At 42.6% G+C, this 24180-nt stretch overlaps 1 protein-coding gene across 6 annotated transcripts in view; it reads right to left on the bottom strand.

Annotated features, from left to right (window-relative positions):
* Positions 1-1585: 1585 nt before the first annotated feature.
* The window catches only part of reps1 (RALBP1 associated Eps domain containing 1), a 59758-nt gene continuing 37163 nt past the window's right edge, over positions 1586-24180 (bottom strand). For 2 of the 6 annotated variants that reach the window (XM_067988565.1, XM_067988566.1), the window contains exons 7-19: positions 23879-24033; positions 21920-22041; positions 16203-16283; positions 11682-11769; positions 9167-9268; positions 7885-7957; positions 7543-7676; positions 7248-7312; positions 5923-6105; positions 5756-5839; positions 4059-4207; positions 2584-2689; positions 1586-1847 (exon numbers count right to left, since the gene is read on the bottom strand). In XM_067988565.1, the coding sequence (XP_067844666.1) occupies positions 1779-1847; positions 2584-2689; positions 4059-4207; positions 5756-5839; positions 5923-6105; positions 7248-7312; positions 7543-7676; positions 7885-7957; positions 9167-9268; positions 11682-11769; positions 16203-16283; positions 21920-22041; positions 23879-24033 (1411 nt within the window). In that variant the 3' untranslated portion in view covers positions 1586-1778. The remainder of the gene's footprint in view (positions 1848-2583; positions 2690-4058; positions 4208-5755; positions 5840-5922; positions 6106-7247; positions 7313-7542; positions 7677-7884; positions 7958-9166; positions 9269-11681; positions 11770-16202; positions 16284-21919; positions 22042-23878; positions 24034-24180) is intronic. The other 4 variants (XM_067988567.1, XM_067988568.1, XM_067988569.1 and 1 more) reach the window with 4 other exon arrangements.

The raw sequence follows: 24180 nt of genomic DNA, 5'->3' as shown, positions 1-24180 counted from the left end.
GGTGGAATGAAAATGTAACAAGTGGAAGTCAGTCAGTAACATGCAGATAGAGGCTGTGTTGTGAGAAAGCACAGAACTGCAAGTCATTAACACACACATACACAGACACACACAAAAACCAAAAAAGTTTTATTTCCCAAATCACCACCATTTATCCCCACATACTGTGTTACTGCACAAACCCCACATACTATCAAGTCATTTCGGAGGAGGGGGAAGAGGAGCATAGATTCACCTGTTTAATGCATAACACGTACAAACTGCACACAGATCCGCCTCGTGTGGTGGCATTTTATATGTACACCCAAGGCTCCACACACATACCCCGCCCCCCACACGAGTGTGCGCCACACACTAATTGATTCCCCCGTGAATGTTTACAAGATACATGGTACAGCAATAAAACAAACAGCACTTGCTCTTTCCTTCTCTGAGGTGCGACTGCTGTTTTAGGTCCAGTTTCTTTTGACTGATGTATCCTACGAGGTGACAGGGCGGCAGAGATAGATGGGGTGGCAAAGCCAAATACCCACCACCCCCCCTCCGCCCCCTGCAACTGTGGGGGCACTTGCAGCAGTCTGTGTTCTTGTACTGTACGAAACAGTTAAGCCACTGGGATACGGCTACACAGCAGCTTCATTAGCGAGTCCAGTGCACTCAATTTAAAAAGGCCAGCTCACCCATGAGCATCTTGACATACTCAAACCAACAGCTTGTTTCAACATAAACACAACAGGTGGTTAGTCCTTAATGACTGACTGTCTTATATTTTTTTAGAAATAAAACCTTAGCGGCTGTCTCTAAATTCTCACCCCAACTCCAAACATATATTATCTTTAACACCCTCCAATTAAAAAGTGGTTTTGAACCATACCTTAAAACACATGAATACACTTATACTTCAGTAGTGCAAAATATTTCATTACATATCCCCAGGGGTTGTTCCAAATGTTTGGGGATACTGCATTCTTAGTGTTTTACTGCAGTCATGCATTGGGAAAAATATTTTTTGAATGGTCTGAAAGTGAAGGGGCAAGGCGAGCCATTTTCACACACAAGCTGCTAAAACAAAGAGTTGAAACTCACTTCTCACCCAAAAGGAAAAGCAATGTAAATTCAGGGGTAGGAGAGAAACATTTAGAGACGCCCCTTTGAACACTGATACTGGAGACAATATCCCACACAAGCAAAGCTCTTCCATCCCTTGCCTTGCAGTGGCCACAATAATTCTATCAAAATAACATTTCCCAAAACTACATACCAGTTAAGGAGATTGCCTACTGAACATGGGTGCTTCAATGTTGCAGCTGGCTGGTAGCTACTCTCCTTCAACTCCAGCAAGTCCAGAGGATTCAACAGGCCATCTTGGAACATTTAGCTTATTTAGGACCTCTCCGGTTGTTAAGTCTGTTTCTGTAACGTGGACTGTTCTGGGAGAGGTGGTGAAATTATTTGCTCTTCTGTAGAATCAAAACTGATGCAAATTCCCCCTCCCCCACACCCAGGGCCTCAATGCCCATCAGCTTTATAACTCCCTCTTAGTTTATCCCCCCGCACTCCCCACCCTGACCCCCCCACCCTGACCCCCGCCTCCTCTGATACAAACGGCACCCAAGTGGCAAATGTGCAGCTTGATGAAATTGACCATGTAAACTATCGCTGTATAGTAGACTGGCGAAGCTGAACACAGATAAGCTGCCTGTAGGGAGGGACGTCCAGTGACACACCCGGAACAAACACGGTTTTTAGCCTCATCCACGGGTCAGCAAGCTCCTCCGTTACAAGTGCGAAAATGGCCGAAGCTGTTCCAGCTGCACCTCCAGAGATATTCTCTCCTCAAGCACATCCTATGACGATAGATAGCCCGGGAGGGAGGGAGGGAGGGGAGGGGAACAAAAAGGCTTTGGTTAATTCTTCACACCTCACTTTTCTCAGAGCATGCACTTTCACTGGTTCTCCCCAAATCCTTTTATTACTCCTGCATCCTGTTCTTTCTCCCTGATGCATCGAAGTGGAACTGGCTGACACTCTTTCTCTCTCTCTCTCTCTCTCTCCCCATTTTCCACCCATTTCTCGCAGGCAGCCTGGAGAAAAAAAAAGAGGAACTTGCAGCATGGCACAACTCAGCGTGAGGCACATCGGCCATCGCCCCGAGGGGCACCAGCCATTATCCTGAGAAATAATGAGCAACCCTTAATTGGGAGGCGGAAAATGTTACTGAACTAATGGGGGTATTCCGTGCCCTTTTTTAATGGATGCTTGGAATATTAAGCCCTTTAGGGAGTTTATCCAATTGTTCTGATGTGCTCTCCATTTAAAGCCCATCCCAAGGGCCTTCAATATCTTCATTTGACATGATCTGAAGGAAGGCACCTTTTGATTGGTAATGCTCTAGTGAAGCGCCTTGGACCGTTTTACTACATTAAAGGCACTGTATAAATGCAAGTTGTTGTTAAAGGCAGACTATTCTAATTTGCTGCTCAAAGTGTCACAAGCATTGCTATATACTGATTTAGTTGACTCTCTAGGTTTCAGCAACATTGCATCATAAAGCAGACTTGGTGCATCCCAATCGCTCCCTACCTTCAGCTGTTGTTGTAATTCACTGTTGAGTCTGGCTAACACCGTGTTAGTTTCCTTATTTCTTCTGATTGAAGCCTGAATAGACTTTTTATCTTTGCCAACTGACCTAAAATTAAATAAGGTGCATTAATATTTTTCCCCCTCTCACATCCCAGCCCTACTTTGGTAGCAGCTCGTTTCTGCTCCCCACACAGTGAAGGAGGGGGTAGCTGGCCCACAAACTGGCAATGTGTAGCAGCGCTCTGTAAAACAGAACCCAGTCGGTCTGGTCCCACCTTTGTCACTTCTGAGTGCACCTCCAGTCCAGCTGGGATCCTGCAACTAGAAATCCATTTAAACTCCCGGGTCGAATTTTTCTGGTGCGTGCAAAGTACAAGTAGGGGGAAGAAATGTTAACAAGGTAATGATCAATACTTTGTATAAGGCCATTATTAGTGACACTCCTACGTCACGTACAGCAAAGTAAAGATCCTGTTCTGCACCAACACAGCTGAGTTCCAACCTCAAGAGACTGGATTTAAGTCACTGACTCATCAATATGACACTTCCCCATTCCCCCATTAACAGCCTCAGCAACACAAAACATTGACAGCTGGATATTCTGGATTTGCCACAATTAGCAATCAGTTTGGGACTACCAAAATAATTGGGGGGTGGGCGGGCGGAGAGAGGAAGAGGCCCTCAACTCATTAATTTGAACTGGATTCAAATTCAAGTCCCAAGAGATGAACGGACAATATTATTGAGCTGCTGCAGCTTTCACTCTTTATAAACATTACATTTGCAGGCAAAGGTTACACAGAATATTGGAGCTATGGCACTTTTTTCATTCCCATAAATTCATTGAGTGGCAAGTCACCACTCTCAGCTGAACTATTGAGAACATAAAAAATAGGAGCAGGGGTAGGCCATACGGCCCCTCGAGCCTGCTCCGCTATTCAATCAGATCATGACTGATCTTCAACCTCGACTCCACTTTCCTGCCTGGTCCCCACATCCCTTGATTCCCCTAGAGTCTAAAAATCTATCTATCTCAGCCTTGAACATATTCAACGACTCAGCAAGCACAGCCCGCTGGGGAAGTGCCAAGCAGAGATCAGGCACTTACCGTTTTGAGAAGGTGGGGGGAGGGGGGTGGGAGAAAGAGGCTAGAGGAGAAAAGAACATTTGTAGCGAGCCACCCCAGCACGCTCTTTTGCATCCAGTAGCCAAATTATATTCCAGCAGTGACGGGTGAAGAAACTGCTCCTCATTTGGGAGGAGTGCGCAACAGAGGGAATACCAAAAGGGAAGATAGAATAAACTTAATACTGAAAATTAATTGACAATGCAGACAACTTGGAGAGTTGAACTGGATCGCCAACTGGTTAGACATACATCTAGATCCAACATGGCGCATTGATTGATCACAGGGCGCCAGTCATGGAGAAATCACCATCTGGATGGGTAAGGGAATGAAACAGAATTACATCTACCTTGGAATTGATGACTGAGTGGATAGCACGGTATTAATTACACTGGTTTTCTGGGCAAGCTCGTCTGGTTCAGCACGAAGCTCGTCATCAGACTTCAGTCTTCTGCGAACGGGCTTTGGAGGAGGGACAAGAGATGTTGTACTTTTAACCTGTAATTAAAAAGATCGGATTAATAATATTCCAAAATTATTTTTTTAATAGCTAATTCCTGTTTCAGCTGAATGATAGGTTTTAGGTGTCTTTGATTTAGATTCTCCCCCACAATCTTTGGTTTTTCTCCCGGGGTGTCCATTTTTATCCTTCACACTGCATGGTTCTCTGATGTATCTCTCTGCAAGTGAGGAGTGCTGCAGATGTCTCAGTTGTCTTTTAATGAACGCTGCAAAGGTTTTACTCCTTAAGCAACTGGTTAAATCACTGATACATCTTCTGTAAAACTCAGGAAATATGTACAACTATCAACATCGCAGCGTTTAAAAAAGAAATTTACGAACATACAAAACTGTTGGGCCTTTTCAAACGCAAACAGAGGCAATGAGGAACTTCTGGGAGCTCAAAAAGGAAAAGCGAAATTGGAACTGAGCTCGCTATCTGAGTTTCAATTATTTGATTGGTTGTAGGTCTGGAGGAGGTTACAGAGATAGGGAGGGGCGAGGCCATGGAGGGATTTGAAAAAAAGGATGAGAATTTTAAAATTGAGGCTTGCCGGACCGGAAGCAAATGTAGGTGATTGGTGAAAGGGACTTGGTGCAAGTTAGGATGCGGGCAGCAGAGTTTTGGATAAGCTCGAGTTCAGGGACGGTGAAGATGTACAGAAATCACTAAAAGCTAGTGGACAGGTATAAAAAATAATTTAAAAGGCTAATGGAACGTTGTCCTTTATCTCAAAAGGGTTGGAATACAAAAGGGAGGAAGTTATCTTACGGCTGTGCAGAGCTCTGGTTGGGCCCCATCTGGAAGACTGCATTCAGTTCTGGGCACCGCACCTCAGGAAGGATATATTGGCCTTGGAGGGGATGCAGCGCAGATTTACCAGAATGATACCGGGGCTAAAAGGGTTAAATTATGAGGATCGGTTGCATAGACTAGGCTTGTATTCCCTTGAATATAGAAGATTAAGGGATGATCTAATTGAGGTGTTTAAGATGATTAAAGGATTTGATAGGGTAGATAGAGAGAAACTATTTCCTTTGGTGGGGGAGTCCAGAACAAGGGGGTATAACCTTAAAATTAGAGTTAAGTCATTCAGGGGTGATTTCAAGAAGCACTTCTTCACACAAAGGGTAGTGGAAATCTGGAACTCTCTCCCCAAAAAGCTGTTGCAGCTGGGAGGTCAATTGAAAATTTTAAAACTGAGATTGATAGATTTTTGTTCGGTATGGGTATAAAGGGATTATGGAACCAAGGCGGGAAGATGGAGTTAAGATACAGATCTAATTGAATGGCGGAACAGGCTCGAGGGGCTGAATGACCTACTCCTGTTCCTATATGTAAATGTTACTCTGTAACCTAACACTAAGAGGAGTGCAGGAGCACCCTGAGGTGACTCAGTCAGACCCTCCCCCATTTTGCTACACTGACTGGCGAGCAGCCATAACGAACAAACTTGCTAGTTGGGGTAAGAAGGGGAAAGGATAACAAAAAAGCAAACAGACGGTGCAGTTATTATAAATAGCTTAATCAAGGATTCTACGTACTGCATTTCCAGTTGCCTTTTCATCACTAGAACCATCTAGCTTTGCTGTTCTCAGGGTCCCTGCTGGATCTGAAGGTTTTTCAACCTAAAAAGATAATTAAAGTTGATTAAATACAGGCTTTATCACACATGTAGACCAATGAGATGAACAAGTTCAAATACGCTCACCTGAATGGTTTCTGAATGCTTGTCCGAGTCATCTATTTGCTGATCTGTACTCTTTGATATAAATGCTTCAAACTGACGGAAATCAGCAAAGTTTGGCTGCTCTGGGATCTGGTGAGGCGAGGTGCTGGGATGTGCTGCGTGACCATCAGTCTCCGCCGACCGATGTAATGGAGGCACGGTGACCTAGATGACAGGCAGCACAGCTTTAGAGATGCATTTCACTCTGTGCACTGCAATGAACGGAACATTGCACATCGATTTAAATTTAAGTCAGTCCATGAGGCACAAATGATTGCTGTGACAATTTAAGACAGTTTGCTAAAAATAGTCAAAAACTACTTTAAAAATTCTGAGACCTGCAATGTATTTTCTGTATCTTCGCAACTTCATAGCACCAAAACGATGTACTAAAAACTGAAAAACTTGTACGATTGCATTTTCTTAAACATGCTGTGTCTAATGTGCATTTAAATGATTGTTTGATGACATGAAACATTAATTTTTCTGCACAGAGTGGGGACAAAAAGGAGGAACATAGCATAAATCCAGCGCTTTCTTCGGACCCTGGTTTGTCCACACTGATTCCCGCATGTTTAACACCAAGTTTTACATTCTGCCGTATGCTAACGAGATTCTCAGGAAATTTCAGCGTAACTCGCCAGCAGGAAGATCGCCGTCAGTCGGCAGTTACGTCTTTTCACGAAATTCCAGGCCGGAAGCCTAAATTTCATTACATTTTCTCGATGCCTCCCCTCCCCAACCGCTGCCGCACTTTTCAAGACTCTTGTTGGTTGCTGTGGCAGGTTTGTAAAAACTAGGGCGCCTCTTCCTTGGATGGGGCCCCGTAGCACAGTTAAGTGTGGGCGATACCTTCAGAGCCTCAATTCTATCAGTGTCCCTTTCGGGCCGTAGCTTTTTACTTACAGCTCTGTATTCAGTGAGCAGTGACACTTTCAGTGAGTCTCATTGCCATCCCTGTTTAAAAGTGCAGGCTCCTTTGGGACAACCACCTGTTACATCCACAACATCCCATTTTTGTTTTGACATCTCATATACTGAACTTGCACCATCCCAGAATAGGAGTGGGAGATGTGATGGTGCAGCAAGGACAGGTGAATGCAGTGGGAGCTTGAAAATTGTCAGATGCTTTCTTTTACGATAAGAATTTACACATTCTGTAGAGTAAAAAGGTTATGTTAAACTGCATCACCAGGCTGCACAATCTAAGCTAAATATCATATTAAGGACATACAAGTAATTCGATCCAAACCACACACCCAACAGTATACCTTCAAAACTCAGTTCCAAAGAGTTAATCCACTTACCTGTGTAGGTTGAGGTCTTGGGGGCACTGCAGGGGGATAGGCAACAACTCCAGCTTGTGGTTGCCCTTCAGAGCAGCAGTATGAAAAAAAAACACAAAAACGATCACTAGATATTCTCAAAAACACGTCACATCTGCCTTGCAAATTACACAAACTGACCTAGCTTCACACCAGCAGGCGATTCCTTTTGTGCGCCATTAGAGTTGCCACGACCAAAATTTTAAATTTAACCACACAGCATTTTAAATATCCTGCATGACGTGACAAACAAAATCTTTGCGATAAGATTCCCCACCTGTGTTGCTGGCAGAAAAGGTTCTGTTCATATCTAGGGACGAAGATCTCGAATGTGAAGGCTGGGGTCTTGGTGGAGGTGGAGGAGGTGCAGCAGTCTTGAGCGTGTTGTCTGGGGAAGTGCCTGAATGCGAACTGTGCAGAGCACAAACATGTCTGAGACGGTAATGTATGCTTTCACCCTCGTGATCAGGCACTTTTTCCACAGAATTAAGTCCATTACGGTTTTTAAAAAAAAAACTCTCCAGAAAAACATATTAATCATAATATACTCTTCTCCATACACTAATTTAATTCCATAAAGCCACAATCCTAGAAACTCCCTAGAGAGACCTCCACTTACCGTTGCCGAGTTACGCTGTTTCCGATCTGCTCAGACTCTGAAACAAATGAATCTGAACTACTGTAGCCATCTGCTGATAGAGAAAAGGAATCAAATGTTGAATCAAATACATTTTAAAAAAATGCTCAATAACAATGTATAAATTCTAGCAAATCCATTTTAAAAAATATTTCGCAAGCAAATTCCGAAGAATATATTTGAAGAGTCATAATTGCGTGCATGGTGGGTGGGCAAAGGAGAGAAGAAAAAGAGCAAGTAATTTGGTTAGGGTCAGTAGGTTAATGTAAGTCAAAGCAATAAAAGTGACCATCTGGTTGGGGGTAGAGAAGCTGGGTCTCCTTGGATTGGAACAATGTCTATCCTCTACTTGGCAATTCTATAGGTAAGTCGCGCAGGCCCATGATACTCCAGGGCTCTGTCCATTGTCAGCCTAGTTTATTGTTGAGCTAGGAGGGGGTTAGACCAGCTACAATGAGGGTGGGGAAATCTTCCCGACCTTGCTTCAATGCGTAGGGATGATCCTGGCTATACAAGCAGCTGGAACCTTATCAGTGCTTCCTGCTGGCAAGCTGCATGATTTTAACCAGCTAAATTTCAGCAATACCCCATGCGCACTCGGGAGATATCCCAGCCTTGGCCCTTACTGTCTGCCCCAAGTTCTCTGGGCTTTGCTAAATGAGTTGCACTAAATGGGCTGCATCCCGGCGGGGAAAATGTTCATTCCATATGGTCAAAACAAAACGCTGGAAGCAGGGCGATGGATTGCTGCATGTGCTGACCAAAATAAAGGCTTGCCTATTTGTCCATCTTTGCATGCTGCCCCATTCCCGCCAAGTTCAGCTGCTACCCAGTACCAGTTCTCATGAATCATCCAAAGCCAGTGGAAGTGACCTGACTTTGGGTTTCTCCACAGCTCCAGAGGCTACCCACCACAATCTGACCACTGGCTTTTCCCACCGTCGTGCAACATAAAGAGCTTCGCAGTCGTGTAAGGCCAAGTGATCCACCCAGCATCCAGGCCGAGAACTGCCTAAACTTGCCTAGTGAAGCTAAACAATGCCCAATCAAATTAAAAGATGGGATATGAACTAAAAAAATCCACTGGGTGGAGACAATGTACTACAGAACCTCCCAGGTCATAGTCAACAACCAAAAACTGCTTTCATTTTTAAAATAAAAAACAAGCTACAGAAACATGTTCTCGTTACGTACCGAAAAAAAATCCAAAAGTAATCATATTGGGGTGGAAAATGAAGTGATACAAGGCATTTATTTCCCTTACCTACAGTGTTTCCTGCAACAAATTTCACAGTGGTAGCTAGTTTAGTCTCTTCTGAAAGCTCAGGTGAGTCTGTAAGCAAAGGACTAGTTGGGTGCGTTAGTTCTGTAAAACAATGATACAAGTCATTTGGATTTCTTCAACCACAATTCAAGATAAAAAGAAAATACAATCAGTCGCTCCCATAATTCGGCCATGATTTCCATCACAGCTACAGTATGTTTCACAACAGATCTCTGGATGCACTCTATCAAAAGTAGTATGAGCGCCCAGTGAACAGTTGTCACTCCTCAGGCGGGATATTCATGGGAATGCTTATAAGTACAACAAGCCGCTACCCCACTTCATTTTTCAAAAAGTAAATGAAGTTCGTTTGCATTTCATTAATCCTTTTGGACAGTCCAGCATTATGAACTGTTCATGTACCACTGACAAATTAAACTGACAGTAGCTGTGGGAAAATCTGGCCGCCTGATTAGGTTTCTAGTTTCAAACTTAGACACGTAAAATACAGTAATACGAATACAACCTCAATGAAAATGGTAATCAATAACCACAAGGATCCAGTGCAAGTAAAATCATGAAGCACTTCCCATAGCCAGCTTTGCACTGGGTCGCCTCGCCCATCAAAACTATGTTAAAAGGGAATAGTCAAGGCCAAAGGCTCAATATTTAACACAGAAGCGATTGTGAACAAGTCTGCCAACTCACTTGCTTTAAAGTTTCCTATTCACCCCTTAAAATGGCACCCGATGTAAACAAAGTCCAATTGGGCACGGTCATTAATTCTGTCCAGTCTGAAATACCGCATTTAATATAGTTGATGGCCCTTTGCCCATTGCTCCCACTACCACAAACTGGCAAATGTGATTTTCTACCCTAGGATACTCCTTCAGTTTGTTAAAAACCTGTCATGAGGCAATTGAACTAAGACAACAAAAAAATATAAGTTCTTTATTTCTGCATTCATAAGGGATAAAAAAAACACTTAGGGAGCAGGTGTCATGAGGGGCAAGAGTTTACTTATGTAATTGGTGTGGGTGGGAGGCACAGATTTGTTAAGTAAGTGGGTGAGGGGTTCAGATTTCCACCACTAGCAGAGAATCTACTGCAAAATTAACCACAGAGACACTGGCAGAGGACAGGGAGCAGCATAACATAAGAAATAGGAACAGGAATAGGCCATATGGCCCCTTGAACCTGCTCCGCCATTCAGTAAGATTATGGCTGACCTTCTATCTCAACTCCACTTTCCCGCCCGATCCCCATATCCTTTGATTCCCTTAGTGTCCAAAAATCTATCGATCTCAGTTTTGAATATACTCAACAACAGTGCATCCACAACCCTCTAGAGTAGAGAATTCTAAAAATTCACAACCCTCTGAGTGAAGACATTTTTCCTCATCTCAGTCTTAAATGGCCGACCCCTAAGTTCTGGACTCTCCAGCCAGGGAAAACAGCCTCTCAGCATCTACTCTGTCAAGCCTGCTAAGAATTTTATACGTTTCAATGAGATCATCTCTCATTCTTCTAAACTCCAGAGGATATAGGCCCATTCTACTCAATCTCTCCTCATAGGACCACACTCTCATCCCAGGAATCAATCTAGTGAATGCATAGCTGTGAATCCTTTTGGAAAGGGTATAGTGTATGCATGTTGATGTTGGGGGAAAATAAATGCAGATCGCAAACTCAACCTGGGGGGGGGAAAAAGAACTTTTTTGAGCCCAAGACATCCACATACAAGCAATTTCTAGCAGGAGCCTCTCGATAGTGATTGGGTGCAGGAACTCTGGCTAACTTAACCCCCCTCCTTGGCCCAGGAGCACGGAAGCCTACTTGCTGACCCAGCTGAGATCACATAACTCAGAACAGCTCAGGGGATGGAGCAGGGGGCTCTCTACTGTGAATGGCTAAGTACAACACCAGGCAGTGCCTTTACCAACTGAGCCAGCAGAACTGGATATGGATAATTCATCCAATTTACAAACTCTAAACCTGTTAGGCAAAGCCTGGAAGAGCATTGATTAATTTTGCCAGCCACAACTAAAATACAACAGAATTAGATAAAAAAGTTAATCTGTTCACGGTCACGTTTGGTAACCCAGGAGACGAGCTAAACACTAGGGTTTTTGGAAAGAACAGAATTCAATCCACACAGCTCTCGTTCAGGAAGCAGGCTGTGCCTCGATGGAAGAGATACTGAAGAATTGCACCCTCCCATCCCATCAAGAGTCTACGGCTGAACAGGCAGTCTTACTCCATGCCACTGAGCAGAGAGGAAGAGTCTCCCATTTTATAAACTGTTGCAAAAAGGGTGCTGACAAATCATTTGTTTTTGAATTTTTTTTAAAAAAAAGACATTCTTTAGGAAGCTAGGACAGGTGAATATATAAAAAAAATTACATTTTCTCTGGAACTAAGGAAGATTATAGCAACACAACTAAAACTTCGATGGTCAGCACAGAAATAAATGCTGAATTAGACAGACAGACATGGGAGCAGCCATTTTCGTTACCACTTCCAATTCTTTTCAGCTCCATCTCTTGCATGTGAATTTTACTTGGAGTCATGCGGATTGGAACAGGGTGAACGATAGCTGTGTCCTGTGAGTCAATTTTTTGGAAAGGGGTATGGGTCATGGGGTGGGGGAAGAGAAAAAAAAAGAGAAAAACAGACATTACCATTAGTAATTCCAAATGGCATTTAACTATAATCCGACTATTCACATTTTTGAATAAAGAAAATTTTAAAATGCACCCATTTAACAATATTCCCACTGCCTGAATTATAAAGATCATACAATGATTTTGATGCCAATAGGGCATACAACACCCATTATTAAACTAGATATAAAATCGATAATACATAGGAACAGTATTAGTCTGAAATCACTTCTGACAAAAAGGAATGTTGCACCCCATTCAAATATTCATTCCATACAATAACCTTCCTTGTAGTTTTTGATATTAGTTTGAGAGTGAAGACAAGATATTCCCTCCGTAGAGCTGTGTATTCTTTAAAACCAGTTATTTCCTTCAGCTTCCCCAGATATGGTCATGGTTCCTCTGCTATGAGGTGATGGGGAGAGAAGCCCTCAGGGCTCTGCTGCTCTCTACCCCAGACCGGTAGAGTGCGTAACAATAGCTCGTAAGGGTCATAGTGGCCTCGCTGGAATTTACTTTCCAATTGCACCGCAGCAAAAGGAAAATGCTTTCGCAAAACACTAGTGACAAATGTGATGTAATGGTATCATGATATCAACTAATGACATTACAATGCAAGGCTAGGGCATATATATCAGCTCGTCATCTCATCATGGAGGCGTGCTGATGCAACCCTTTTACAAGGTAGACCAGCGGCAGATACCACATCCTGGGGGAAAATGGGTCTTCATGGCCAGTCGACTGCAGAAGTGAGCTATGGGAGCAGCTACATTAGGCCCCTTCCTGTAGCGATTCATATAACCTTCACTTTTCTCTTGGAAAATCAGCTGCAAACCCACTGGTTAGAACAACATGACTCTACACTACTGCAGCACAGGCCACGTGTTCTACTGCTGATAGGAATGGAGGTGGGTATAAAGCTCGCTACAATCACACTTGCTCTTAAACAGCACTTCACATCCAAACAAGGGTACAACGAGAGTTAACAAAATATGTAAACAGAACACGTTCCCCATCTCATATCCTTTAATTTAGTTTTAAAAACTTTCACATTCTTAATCTGTAATATATGCAAAAATAACCAAAACAGAACTACAATCTTATTCCATAATAAAGTCAGTAGAGGGTTAACACTAAAATAAGACAGAAAAGTACAAATGTAAGTGACGTTTGGGGAGAAGGGAAGAGAGGAGAAAGGGAGCAGGAACTGATCTATATTCAGCAATAAGTGCGTCACAATTGCATGTTGATTATTAAACTTGGAAGATATTAAATGAATACCTAAGAAGCCATTTGACTAAATCGAGTCTGCTCCATCACTTTGCTAGTCATGGCAGTTCTATTCTTTCAGACCCAATTTCCTGCTTTTTCTCCATACTTTTCAACACCTTTATTTTCAAGATATCTATCTCCCTTTTAAACACCTCAATTGATTCTGCATCTGTGACCGCCTGGGACAGCACATTGGACATTCTCACAACCCTTTGTGTGAAGTTTTCTTAGATTCACTTTTAACTGGGTTAACTCTAATTCTGTGTCCCCTTTTTCCGGATTCCTCAACTACTGGAAAGAGTTGTTCCCCTATCTAACCTAGTTAATACCTTTCATTTATTTGAACAACTGAATTAGATCACCCCTTACCCTCGCCGCCATGGAATATAATTAAAATTTGCTCACTTTCTTATCACAGCTGACTTCCTCCTTTCTAGGGATTGTTTTAGTGAACTGTTAATGGATTTCCAATGTGGGGTGCCAAAAATGGAATAATATTCCAACCGAGTCTGACCAGCATTCTGAATAACTGCAGTAAGTTCCTTACTTTCATATACTTCTGTGATGAAGCTCAGCATCCACACAGCAGCCTTTATGATCACATCTACACCTGCAAGCTAGCTATTAGTGGCTTATGTACATGGACTCTTTGAAAAAAATTTTAATATATAAATTACAACGTGGAAACAGGCCGTTCATCCCAACCAAGTCCATGTGTTTATCCTCCAAATGAGCTGCAGTTCTAATCCCATGTGTCCGCTGTTCCCATATCCCTCTTTCCTTCAGCCACCTATCTAATCGATCCTTAAATATTACTATGGTCTCTACTTCAAACCATTACATAGAGTCTACAGCACAGAAACAGAGAGGTCCCTTAGCAGAGAGGTCAATAACCAGGGGCCATAGATTTAAAGTAATTGGTAGAAGGATTAGAGGGGGGTTGAGGAGAAATTTTTTCAACCAGAGGGTGGTGGGGGTCTGGAACGCACTGCCTGAAAGGGTGGTAGAGGCAGAAACCCTGAACTCATTTAAAAAGTACTTGGATGTGCACCCGAAGTGCCATAACCTGTAAGGCTACGGACCAAGTGCTGGAAAGTGGGATTAGGCTTGAAAACTCTTTTTCAGCCGACACAGACACGATGGGCCGAATGGCCTCCTTCTGTGCCGTAAATTTCTATGATTCTAAACAGGCTATTCGGCCCAGCTAGTCTATGCCGGTGTTAATGCTCCACACGAGCCTCCTCCCGCCCCTCTCAGCATATCTTTCTATTTCTTTCTCAGTCATGTGTTTATCTAGCTTCCGCTTAAATGCACCTAACTCTGGCTGTGTGTTCCACAGCCTCACAATACTGCAAAATAGAAAAAAAAATTCTCCTGATCTCGGTCCTAAACCCCCTGTATTTAATTCTACGCTCCTTTGTTCTAGACCCTCCAATCACTGTCTACTTCTATCCTCCTCATGCTTCTCTATCTTGGCTATATTTCCATGCTGTTCTTACATCCAAAATATACTATCGCAGATTTTATATCATTAAACTGCACCTGCAATTGTTACATCCAATTGTGAAGGGCAGTCTCAGGTGACTCCCCCACTACTTTTCTTTTCCACAGTGGAAAGATGGGTGGTAAGAGTGAGCGAGCAATTGGTTAATCAGCAATTGATGATGTGCCAGCACAGACCTGTACCCTGCTACCCTGTAGAGCATCACACTGGCCCCACTAGTGCTCCTACACGTGATGTCACTGGGCCAACTTCTACTTTAACAAGTCTGGTGATTAACAGCTTATTTGGAGAAGCCCGGTGAATTGCAGAACCTTGAATATCCCCATTTACATAACAGCTAGCAATCTGGTTGGCACTAAATTCACTCCAGCTGAAAGACTCAACACACAAGTAACAATAATGATAAATTCTGCATTGCTGCACTGCAAAGAAAAAGGGCTACTGTACAATACGAGCTTTAAACACATTTGCTCCTCCCAAACTCTCCTCAGTATACATCACATGTGTCAGACTGTAATTTTATTTTGCACTGCGTGGGTAAGGTGGTTGAGAAATAGTGACTAAATTGATTAACCTCCTATGGAACCTGATCGTTACTGCTGTCCGTTCACTATGATTCCCATAGAAATTATATCTAGTTTTGGGCTGTCCCAATGGCTTCGTACTATGTGGTGTAATACCAAGCCATTCAGACCAGGAAAGGTCCAGTGGTTGATGCCCAATGATTGCAGTTAGTTGATCTGTACCAAGTTAGCAACGGGGTGCAACAAATGGCCTGGGGGTTGGGGAGGGGGGGGGGGGGCGGTGGGGAGTCGTGGAAGAAAGAAGATGAGACTTCAGTCAGTGCTCCTAATCCTGATGGCCACCCAATGGCCCATGCTGGCTAGTTCATATTTGGATACTGGTTGGACAGGATTAGGTTTGGCTGCTCTCCATAGTCATACAACCCAATCTCACTCAGTCTACATACACGTATGAATGATGGCGAAATGGGTGAGATACTGAAGGGCTGCCGGTACCATACCTCAGTAGGGGGGGGGGGGGGGGGAAAGAGAGAGGGGGGGAGGAAAGAGAGGGAGAGACACAGACAGAGGGAGGGAGGGAGGAAAGAGAGAGACACACACAGACAGAGGGAGGGAGGAAAGAGAGAGACAGAGGGAGGGAAGAGAGAGACGGAGAGAGTGGAAAGAGAGATTGATTGGGGTGGGAGAGAAAGCAATATTGGAAATCCCCAATCTTTATATAGAATTCAAACCTCTATGCAGGGAAAGTGGATTATTGTGCAGGTTTATTACACTTTCAGTTGATAAGCCAGTTACAACAAAAGGAAGACCATTTCATTATGGTAGGCTTTAGAATTAGAGGCAGAATAACACTTGTAAGCACATGCTGATGATTTGGACGCAGCACAGAAAGAAGCAAACAAGATCTTAAAAATGTATCGTTATCACCAGTTCCTTCAAACAGAGTTGATTAGTATGTACATACACTGAACTTCCAACTCTAGCACATGCAAAACCAGTAAGTTATTTTTAAAAGTTCAGGGTTAATAAAACAAAAGCATCACATCAGAAAGCCCACTACGTGATTCACTTACAGGATCAGCTGGTGCAATGTTAGAATCAAACTGGGTCAGAGTTTGCGAGCTGGAAGAGCGTTCACTAAAAGTCTCCCACTGCTGGACAGACAGAGTAGAGACCAATCAGAATGGGAAAAGTCACACATCTCAAAGCTTTTATAAAGGTAATTTTGCAGAGAAGTAAAAAGGAGAAAGTTTCAAGTCAAGCATTTTAATTCACAACAAGAGATGCATTTATGCTTTTAACTGCTTAATGAGGTGCTATCCCTCCTGCTAGCCAGCTTGTATTCAATTTTTAAATACAGATCAATCCTGCGATTCCTCTCATTGAACTAAAGGGGAATGTTGTACAGAAGGAAAAAAAACAAAAGTACTTTCAATGTCAAGACATTCTCTGTCTTGCCTAAAAAGACCCCTCTCCCTGAACAGGTCATCCCTAGTTGCCGGTGATCGAGAGGAGCAGGGATCCTCACACCTGAATGGTAATCCTGAAGTTCAAATGAGAATCAAAAGGTACGAGTCTCGAATGCCTTTCACTTGTTTTTGTGTCAGAATCAGCATTCAGGGGCACAAAGAATGAAGACGCCTGCTCTACTCTATAGTAGCCCCCCAGAGAAGGGGCCAGATAAGTAATCTGAGCATTTCCTGACCAGACCAAAAGATGTGGATTACCGTGAAGCTGCTTGGGACATAACCAAATAGAAATCGGCTGGAGGTTGAGCAAATGTTGAATCAATGGAATGTTCCTATTAGAGTGGCCCCCTCTCGGCACCAAAAATAAGTTTAAATTTATTCAGGAGACAGTTGAGGAAATGCTCCATAGGTTTTTTTTTAAGCAATGACAACATTTTAAAGTTGATTTTCTCCCCTTGAATCTCGCTGCCATACAACCTAGGACAGGGCAGGTGCCTTATTCCCAGCTCTCTGCTAATGCTGCTCTGAAGCCAGCTGCTAAGTATACACCGGGTGATGTTTTAGTCTCCCTCAGTGGTGGAGCTCTGAATTTTCCATACAGCAATTCCATTGGCAGCGGAGGCGATGATTCAGGGGCATGAAGGTTTACAGACCAGTCTTTAGTGTCCTCTTCCCCTCCCCATTCTATGATGCTCCAAAGCAGTGTGTCAGCAGTTTCACTTTTACAACACAACTTAAAATTCACAACATCAGTTTTAACAGTTTCGACACTGTTTAATCAACATGATTTAATTTTAAAATTGTGAAAAACTTTTATATACTGAAAAAAAGTTAACATTTCCTGCTAACTGGTTCCAACCATATCCAGTGCGTTAGCAAATGGGCATCTCCCACATCTGCCGAGACACGTAATTTTGTAGAATAACTAATTTTTAGTAAGGCGGCCAGCAGTTAGTTGTTAACCATTTATTCAGCATCACCTCTATCTAAGTTGTTACGTAGAAATTTAACACTGCTTATTAAAATCCCAAGTTAGAATGTTTGTAAGGATGAGATGAAAAGGGAGCACATATTGAACTGACTTGATTCAAGACATCCTTGACATTCTTACCCCCCACCCACCACAGGTCCTTCCTGTCACAATGTGAACTGAATTTGTTTGATGGCACAAACATCATTCGGTCATATCTAGATCCAGAAAAACTTTAACCTGTAGTGGATAACATTTGCATGTGAAATACCCCGTTATAGAATGAAATTCTGTGTCCTGGACCATTATATAATTTATAAACAAAACTAAACTTGTACAGTAACTGTTCGGATTTCCACTTATCTGTCACACTAGGGTATAGGGATGGGTTCTAACCCAGCCTTTCTCCATGGCTGTCAAGGGTGTCACGTGAAATGACTGGACAATCTAAACTCCTTCCCCAGTGAACACGAGTCTTATGAAAAGACTATCCTCCAATCACTTCGAAAAACCATAAGGACAGCATGGGTGAGAAAGAATGGCCAAATTATGCAGGTTACCCATAATTAAGCTGAATTTTCAATAAGGTGTGACTCGTCTCTTCTTGTATTTGACCAAAGATGTGATTCATGCTGTTACTGTTTACAAAAAAGGAAAAAAAACTATCTCCTAGCATTGACTACCATGCATGTTTAGGAGTGTGCACATGCAACTACAAAAACCTGTAAACACCTGAAAGGATTCAACAAAAACAAAGTCTAGGGGGTAATATTTTGAACATAGACTATTCCACCTTGATTTCCCATCCCCTTTAAGATACTATAGTTGGTTTGCTTATGAATACAAGTATGATGTATCCAACCATTTTACAATTCACATGAAATAAGTTATCTAGCATCTTTCTGGGAGTGGGAACTGCAGTAATTGAGGCAGCTGTGAATAAAGTAAGGTAGATGTGATTTTTTTTTAAAGGGAGGGCTATCTGCTCACGCACATTCGGGCCCGAGTCAGATCATGGATATGGACACTGATATGACTCCCCATTTGATTCACACTCCTCTGTGGTGTTCAAAAGCACAATTCCATTACAACCTTCCTTTCACACAACTTGCGACCAAAGCACGTCGTATGGTGCTCTTGACCGAGCTGCAAGTTGTGAAGCATATTCCCTCCTTCTCCCAGACTTTTCCCAAATAACGGTTCACGAGATTCAGCGTGCAAGGACGCAACAGAGGTAATGAATCAAAGCGAGGCTTGCCTTCAGACGAGGGTCGATTTGTACAGCCTCAATCACAAACCCATGACCCTATATCCAACCTACAACATCCATAGTAAGATATGGTGCTGTCTCAGCGGAATTGCAGGCAATATTGTAAAGGTATGTTGTACAGACTATAGCTCTGGCAGCTTTTGAATGGGCTAGCTGAAAAGGGGTACCATCTCCTTAAGTGGAATACAAAATCATATTTATTTTCCTATTTGAAAATGCACAAAATTGTCCTTGCAACAGTTCAACAATCTAGTTTAAAAAAAATCTAGTCTGATCATGACAATAATCAGTCACAGAGGACGTTAGATCACATTGACTTGTCAGTGTTGTCTAAATGCGCTGTCATTTGGATTGCCCATGACGAGTGAGATATGAGCCAGTGATGCAGTAGGCACCTACAGTGGATATTGAATGATGCTCAGTGTAAATGACACGTGCCCCCAAGGAGATTGGACAAGAGTAATTTTAAACATTTTGTTTCCAGTTACATAGAAAACATTTTAAAGATAACAAAATCCAATTATGACATGGCTCAATCTGCTTGCTAATTTCAGTTCCTAGAAAATCTGATGAGCAAAGCATGAGGTTGAGAGGGGATAGGGAGGGGGAAAAGAGAAAGAAATTTAGAGAAAATATTCAGAGCTACTGAAACTTTTTTTTTAAAACAATGTTTAACATTTTCCTGCCCTCACCGTTCTTCTTCACCTCATGGCCAAGATAGGAAACTACCTGCTTAAAGGCTGCAGGTGACACCTCTCTGTCTGAACACGGTGATTGCCTTGGCAACGGGCAGTTGCAGGGGCAGTCTGTAAACACCATGTATTGTTCTATATGTATAAATGCGTAGGCTTCAAGGAGCTCCTGAAACATTTACCTGAGGAAGGAGGAAGTCTCCGAAAGCTTGTGAATTTAAAATAAAATTGCTGGACTATAACTTGGTGTTGTAAAATTGTTTACAATTGCTTAAAGGCTGTTTGGTTTAAAGGAAAAAGCACATTCATGGAGAAGTGAGTGAGCGGTGTGGGAACTAAGGACGAAATCTCATACCTGTACACACCACCGTAACTCTAAACTGACTTTGCAGGAACACTGAAACTAAAGGGAACATTTTAACACCCCCCACTGCCTGGCTGGGAAGGTGCAGGCAGGGGGTTAAGATGGCAGGAGAGAGGGGGAGGGGTGGTGCGTATTGCATCTCGGCTTGCCCACGACCACTTTAACTAGCCTGAAATCAGGCACAGTAACCCGCAACAAAGGATGGAGGGCCTAATTTAAATGGCAAAGTTGTGTCGTAATGAAGTCATGGACGTGCACACGCCATTTTAGCCACGGGCCTGACTAAGGGCCGTACGGTTCTCAAACCTGTCAGCAAAAGCTGCCGGCAGCCACAGGAGGCCCAGGTAAGTTTAACTTTTTTTTTCTCACTTTTTAAAGATTCCTTGTGGGCCAAGAGTGCTGCTCCTGGCCCCACAAGAATACCTCGGTCTGTAAGCTTTCACAAATCAGCCTCAACTATCACTGAAATCTGGTTGCTCCACTATAAGCACAGGCTGCTCATCGGTGACCAAAGACTCCATTTTAAGAAAATCAAACTTGCCTAGTTAAAAAAGTGATCCTTCTAAGGCTTGACCATTTCTAGCTAATAAACAACAAAGAGATGGACAGAGACCGAGAAAAAAGGGGATGATATTTTACCTGTGCAAGAATGCCCTTCTTTTATTCTCCCAAAAGTATCTCAATAAGATAACTAATAACTTAAGCTGTCCTGATGATTAAGTTCAAGGACAATTTTGGTATTTACATTCATATGCTTTTAACATGCACAATCCAAACACATTTAACAACAACTTTTACAAGACTATGCGTTTGAATCCACTGCATACTTTTATATGCCTGGTATTTCAATGTATTACCAACTGATTCGGACTTTGCCCAAATGTCCCCACCACCTGTTAAACATGTTGAGTTTTATTAGTGTGGACGGTGTGTGTGAGAGAGAGAGATCATTTGTTTGCCCCTTTTCCAGCAAGGCTTAACACAAGAATATGGGAAAGGGCCACTTATCTCAATCAATTCTTAAATTCTCAAGTTCAGTACCCTCAATGCCATAAGTGACCTTTCCCACAAATCACCCTAGATTGTGGAGGGTGTGGGGGAGGGGAGTTTATCACGTCTTTATGTCAAGCCATCGATGGAGTGTGTGCACTTAGTACTAAATCATACAGATTAGAAAGGCACCAGATCCAATGTTGGGTTAGCCAATCTTAGCCCAATGCTGCAGTCTTTTTTTTTGAAAGGGGCTGGGTGGGCTGTGGTGAATGCTACAGCCAGCCTCATCATTCCCAGGCTAAGAAAGGGAGGAACACACAAAAGGCAATCACATATCCAATAGGGTTTCCACTCCTGACGATTTTCCAGTTGGGGTTCCTAGGATTAGACTGAATTGTGATGCTTCTAACAGTCAAACAGCCCTCTAGTACTCACTGTCTAAGCTCACCACAAGAATGAACATTTGCACAAGTTAACAGTATTGTGCCCTGCCTTGGAACTGGAAGCCACTGCCTTCAGGGGAGGAATAGTGAGTGGGGATGGGGAACTAACAGGAGCAAATGAAACAAAAACTAATGCAAAACAGAAATGGCATTTTACACCACGTATAACCTATAAACCAGTGAACACACAGGGCAGGCTGCGGCTACTTGGTCTGCAGCTGGAATGGATTTCTGCAATGTCACATGCCAAATAGCTTTAAAGCACAGCACCACTTTAATTAAAAATAAAATTCACAAAACACTCAAAAAGTAATGCATGAAGTGACAGCTTAAGAAAACAAAAGGCAACATGGACCACTGGAAAATCAACAAGTGACTTTTGGACTTGTATTCTACATGCATTCGTGCTTTGTTTTTGGGTAAGATACTGGCCCATCCAGTTCACCTTCTTTCCGTTCTAGTTACAGGTGGCATTGTATTCAACAAGCAATGATATAATTAAACAAGAGGCTCTCTTTCGAGAAACAGCAGATAATCTGCAATAGGATGGATGGATATCTAAGGAATACAATAGAAACCAGTTGCTGACCTCGCTGCCTTGGTTCAGTTCTGGCCACGTCTGGTTTAGTGAGGGCATTGATGGCGATTTGCTAGGGGGCACATCTGCAGGTGACGTCGAGAAGCCAGTTTCAGCACCCTGGTCAGAAACTTCTAAAACAGAAGGTGGGTTAATGTAAACTTTAAACAAGCTAAAAGTAGGTATGGAGCAAATAAGCAACATCAAAATTTGAAGCTCAAAGAGGCTTCTTCTAAAAAAAAGTTTCACTTAACGCAGCAAAACTTAAGAGAACAGGTAGATGACCTGCTAGTCCTTTACAGCACTGACACTTGCCATTAACATTAAAAAATATTCTAACACACACACACACAGGAAATCATGTACACTTGGGGTTCCATTCCTGATTGTTTTCTAGCTGCAATTCCATGTGCGGAGCCAAGCTTGGCAATGAGCCACGATTCCTCCCTTTGAGTGTTCTGCGAGAGGGTAAGCTCTTGGAACTAAGTGCTTTAATGTGAGCTTGGCTCAGTTAGTAACACTCTTGCGTCAACCAGAAGGCTGTGGGCTCAAGTTGCACTCCAGGACTTCAGCACAGGCGGACACTAGAATGCAATACGAAGGAAGTGCTGCATTGTTTGTTGGCCTTCTAGATGACAAGTTAAACCGAGGTCCAGTCTACATTTCAGGTGGATACAAAAGAGCCCATGCCACTATTTGGATAGCAAAGAGTTCCAATGGTTTCTTAACTCATATTCTCCCTTAACCAACACAATCATAAGATGAGATTATTTGGTCATTCATTCGCTATGGGAAGCTTGCTGTGCACAATTGGCTACTGTGTTTGCCTGTATAACAATTACTGCACTTCAAAAGTAATTCATTGGTTGTGAAGCGCTTTAAGATGCCCTGAGGATGTGATAAGGTTGAGCTATGCCAAAATTCCACTCATTGCAGTCCCATCAGCTGAAAGAGCCCTGTATCAATCCTCACCTCCTCCCGAAACCAAAACTGGAAAAGGTGCATTAATCAGAAAAGAGGATTTTCATTTACATAGCACCTTAACATGTCTCTCAGAAACATCCCAGCGAGCTTCATGTGCAATTATTTTGTGCAGTTACTGTTTATGGGGGGAAATGTGGCAGCCACTGGGCTTAGCAAAAGCCCACAAACAGCAGAGAAATGAGTGATCGGTTAATCTGCTCTCAGGTGATGTTGGTTGCGGGAGCAATGTTGGTCACATGAGCTGGACTCCTTGATCATCTTCGAGTAGTATCATATGGTCTTTACGCGTCCATCTGAAGTGGCAGAATGTTCAGATGACCCAAAAATGGGAAAGCTAAACACATTAACAATGTGCACGTAGCTGTGTGTTTGTATAAGTGGAACATGCCTTGTTCAAAATGCATAATTTGTGTGGTTACCACCAATGAAGCAACTCAGCTAATTTTCCTTAAGCCACCATTCCCTGATGCATACCCTCCAATTTGAAAATTCAAAGCTGAGAACTTTGTAGCAGATAGATGTAAGCAATATCTAGGGGCAGGAAGCAGAACTTCAAATGACTGACTGACAAATATGACTTCAAAAAAAAGCTATATTTGAAATACATTAGCTAAATGCAGATTCATTTAAGTGCAAATCCTGAGTCAGGGGGCAGAATTCACAGTTGTCTAATGAAGCTTAGGCTAAGACTGGATTGGTGAGCCACTGCACCTAAAACCCTCAAAAACAGGCGAGCCATTATTCAGCCAGGTTTATTCTCAGGTGATTACTGAATGCCAATCTCCACTGACAAACACAGGCCAAAATACATCACATTTTAAATCAAGTGAACCTGGCAGAGCAGAAATTTAACTCTCTATAATCTTGACACTTTGGCTATTAAATTGGATTACAACAGCCAGAAAATCTCCCTACTAAAACCAAGTATTTCTACCCCCAGCTAATTTTCTATAACCTTAATTAGACAGGAAATCAAATGCTACTCACCTCCTGAATCATCAAGATCAATCAACTTTGGCATCAAACTTTCCGGTAACTTTTCTGGCAAATCATAGCCATTTTTTCTGGCCACTACTAGGTGGAAAGCAGCACAAAACTCATCCAATGTCAATGCACCATCTTTGTCAAAGTCTGATAGCTCCCTGAATCACAAAGCAAACACTGACAAATTTAACATTTTTCAACTATTTGTTAAAAACTTTGTGCTCATTAAGGTGAGGGATTTTAGCATGTGGGGAATGAGCCTTTTTCTACTTTGGGCATTTAAGCACCTCCCAAGCCAACTTCTT

Source organism: Heptranchias perlo, chromosome 8, assembly GCF_035084215.1.
Source record: "Heptranchias perlo isolate sHepPer1 chromosome 8, sHepPer1.hap1, whole genome shotgun sequence".
Classification (NCBI taxonomy): domain Eukaryota; kingdom Metazoa; phylum Chordata; class Chondrichthyes; order Hexanchiformes; family Hexanchidae; genus Heptranchias; species Heptranchias perlo.
Note: the sequence above shows the minus strand (reverse complement) of the source record. Positions and strands in the feature narration are given on the sequence as shown.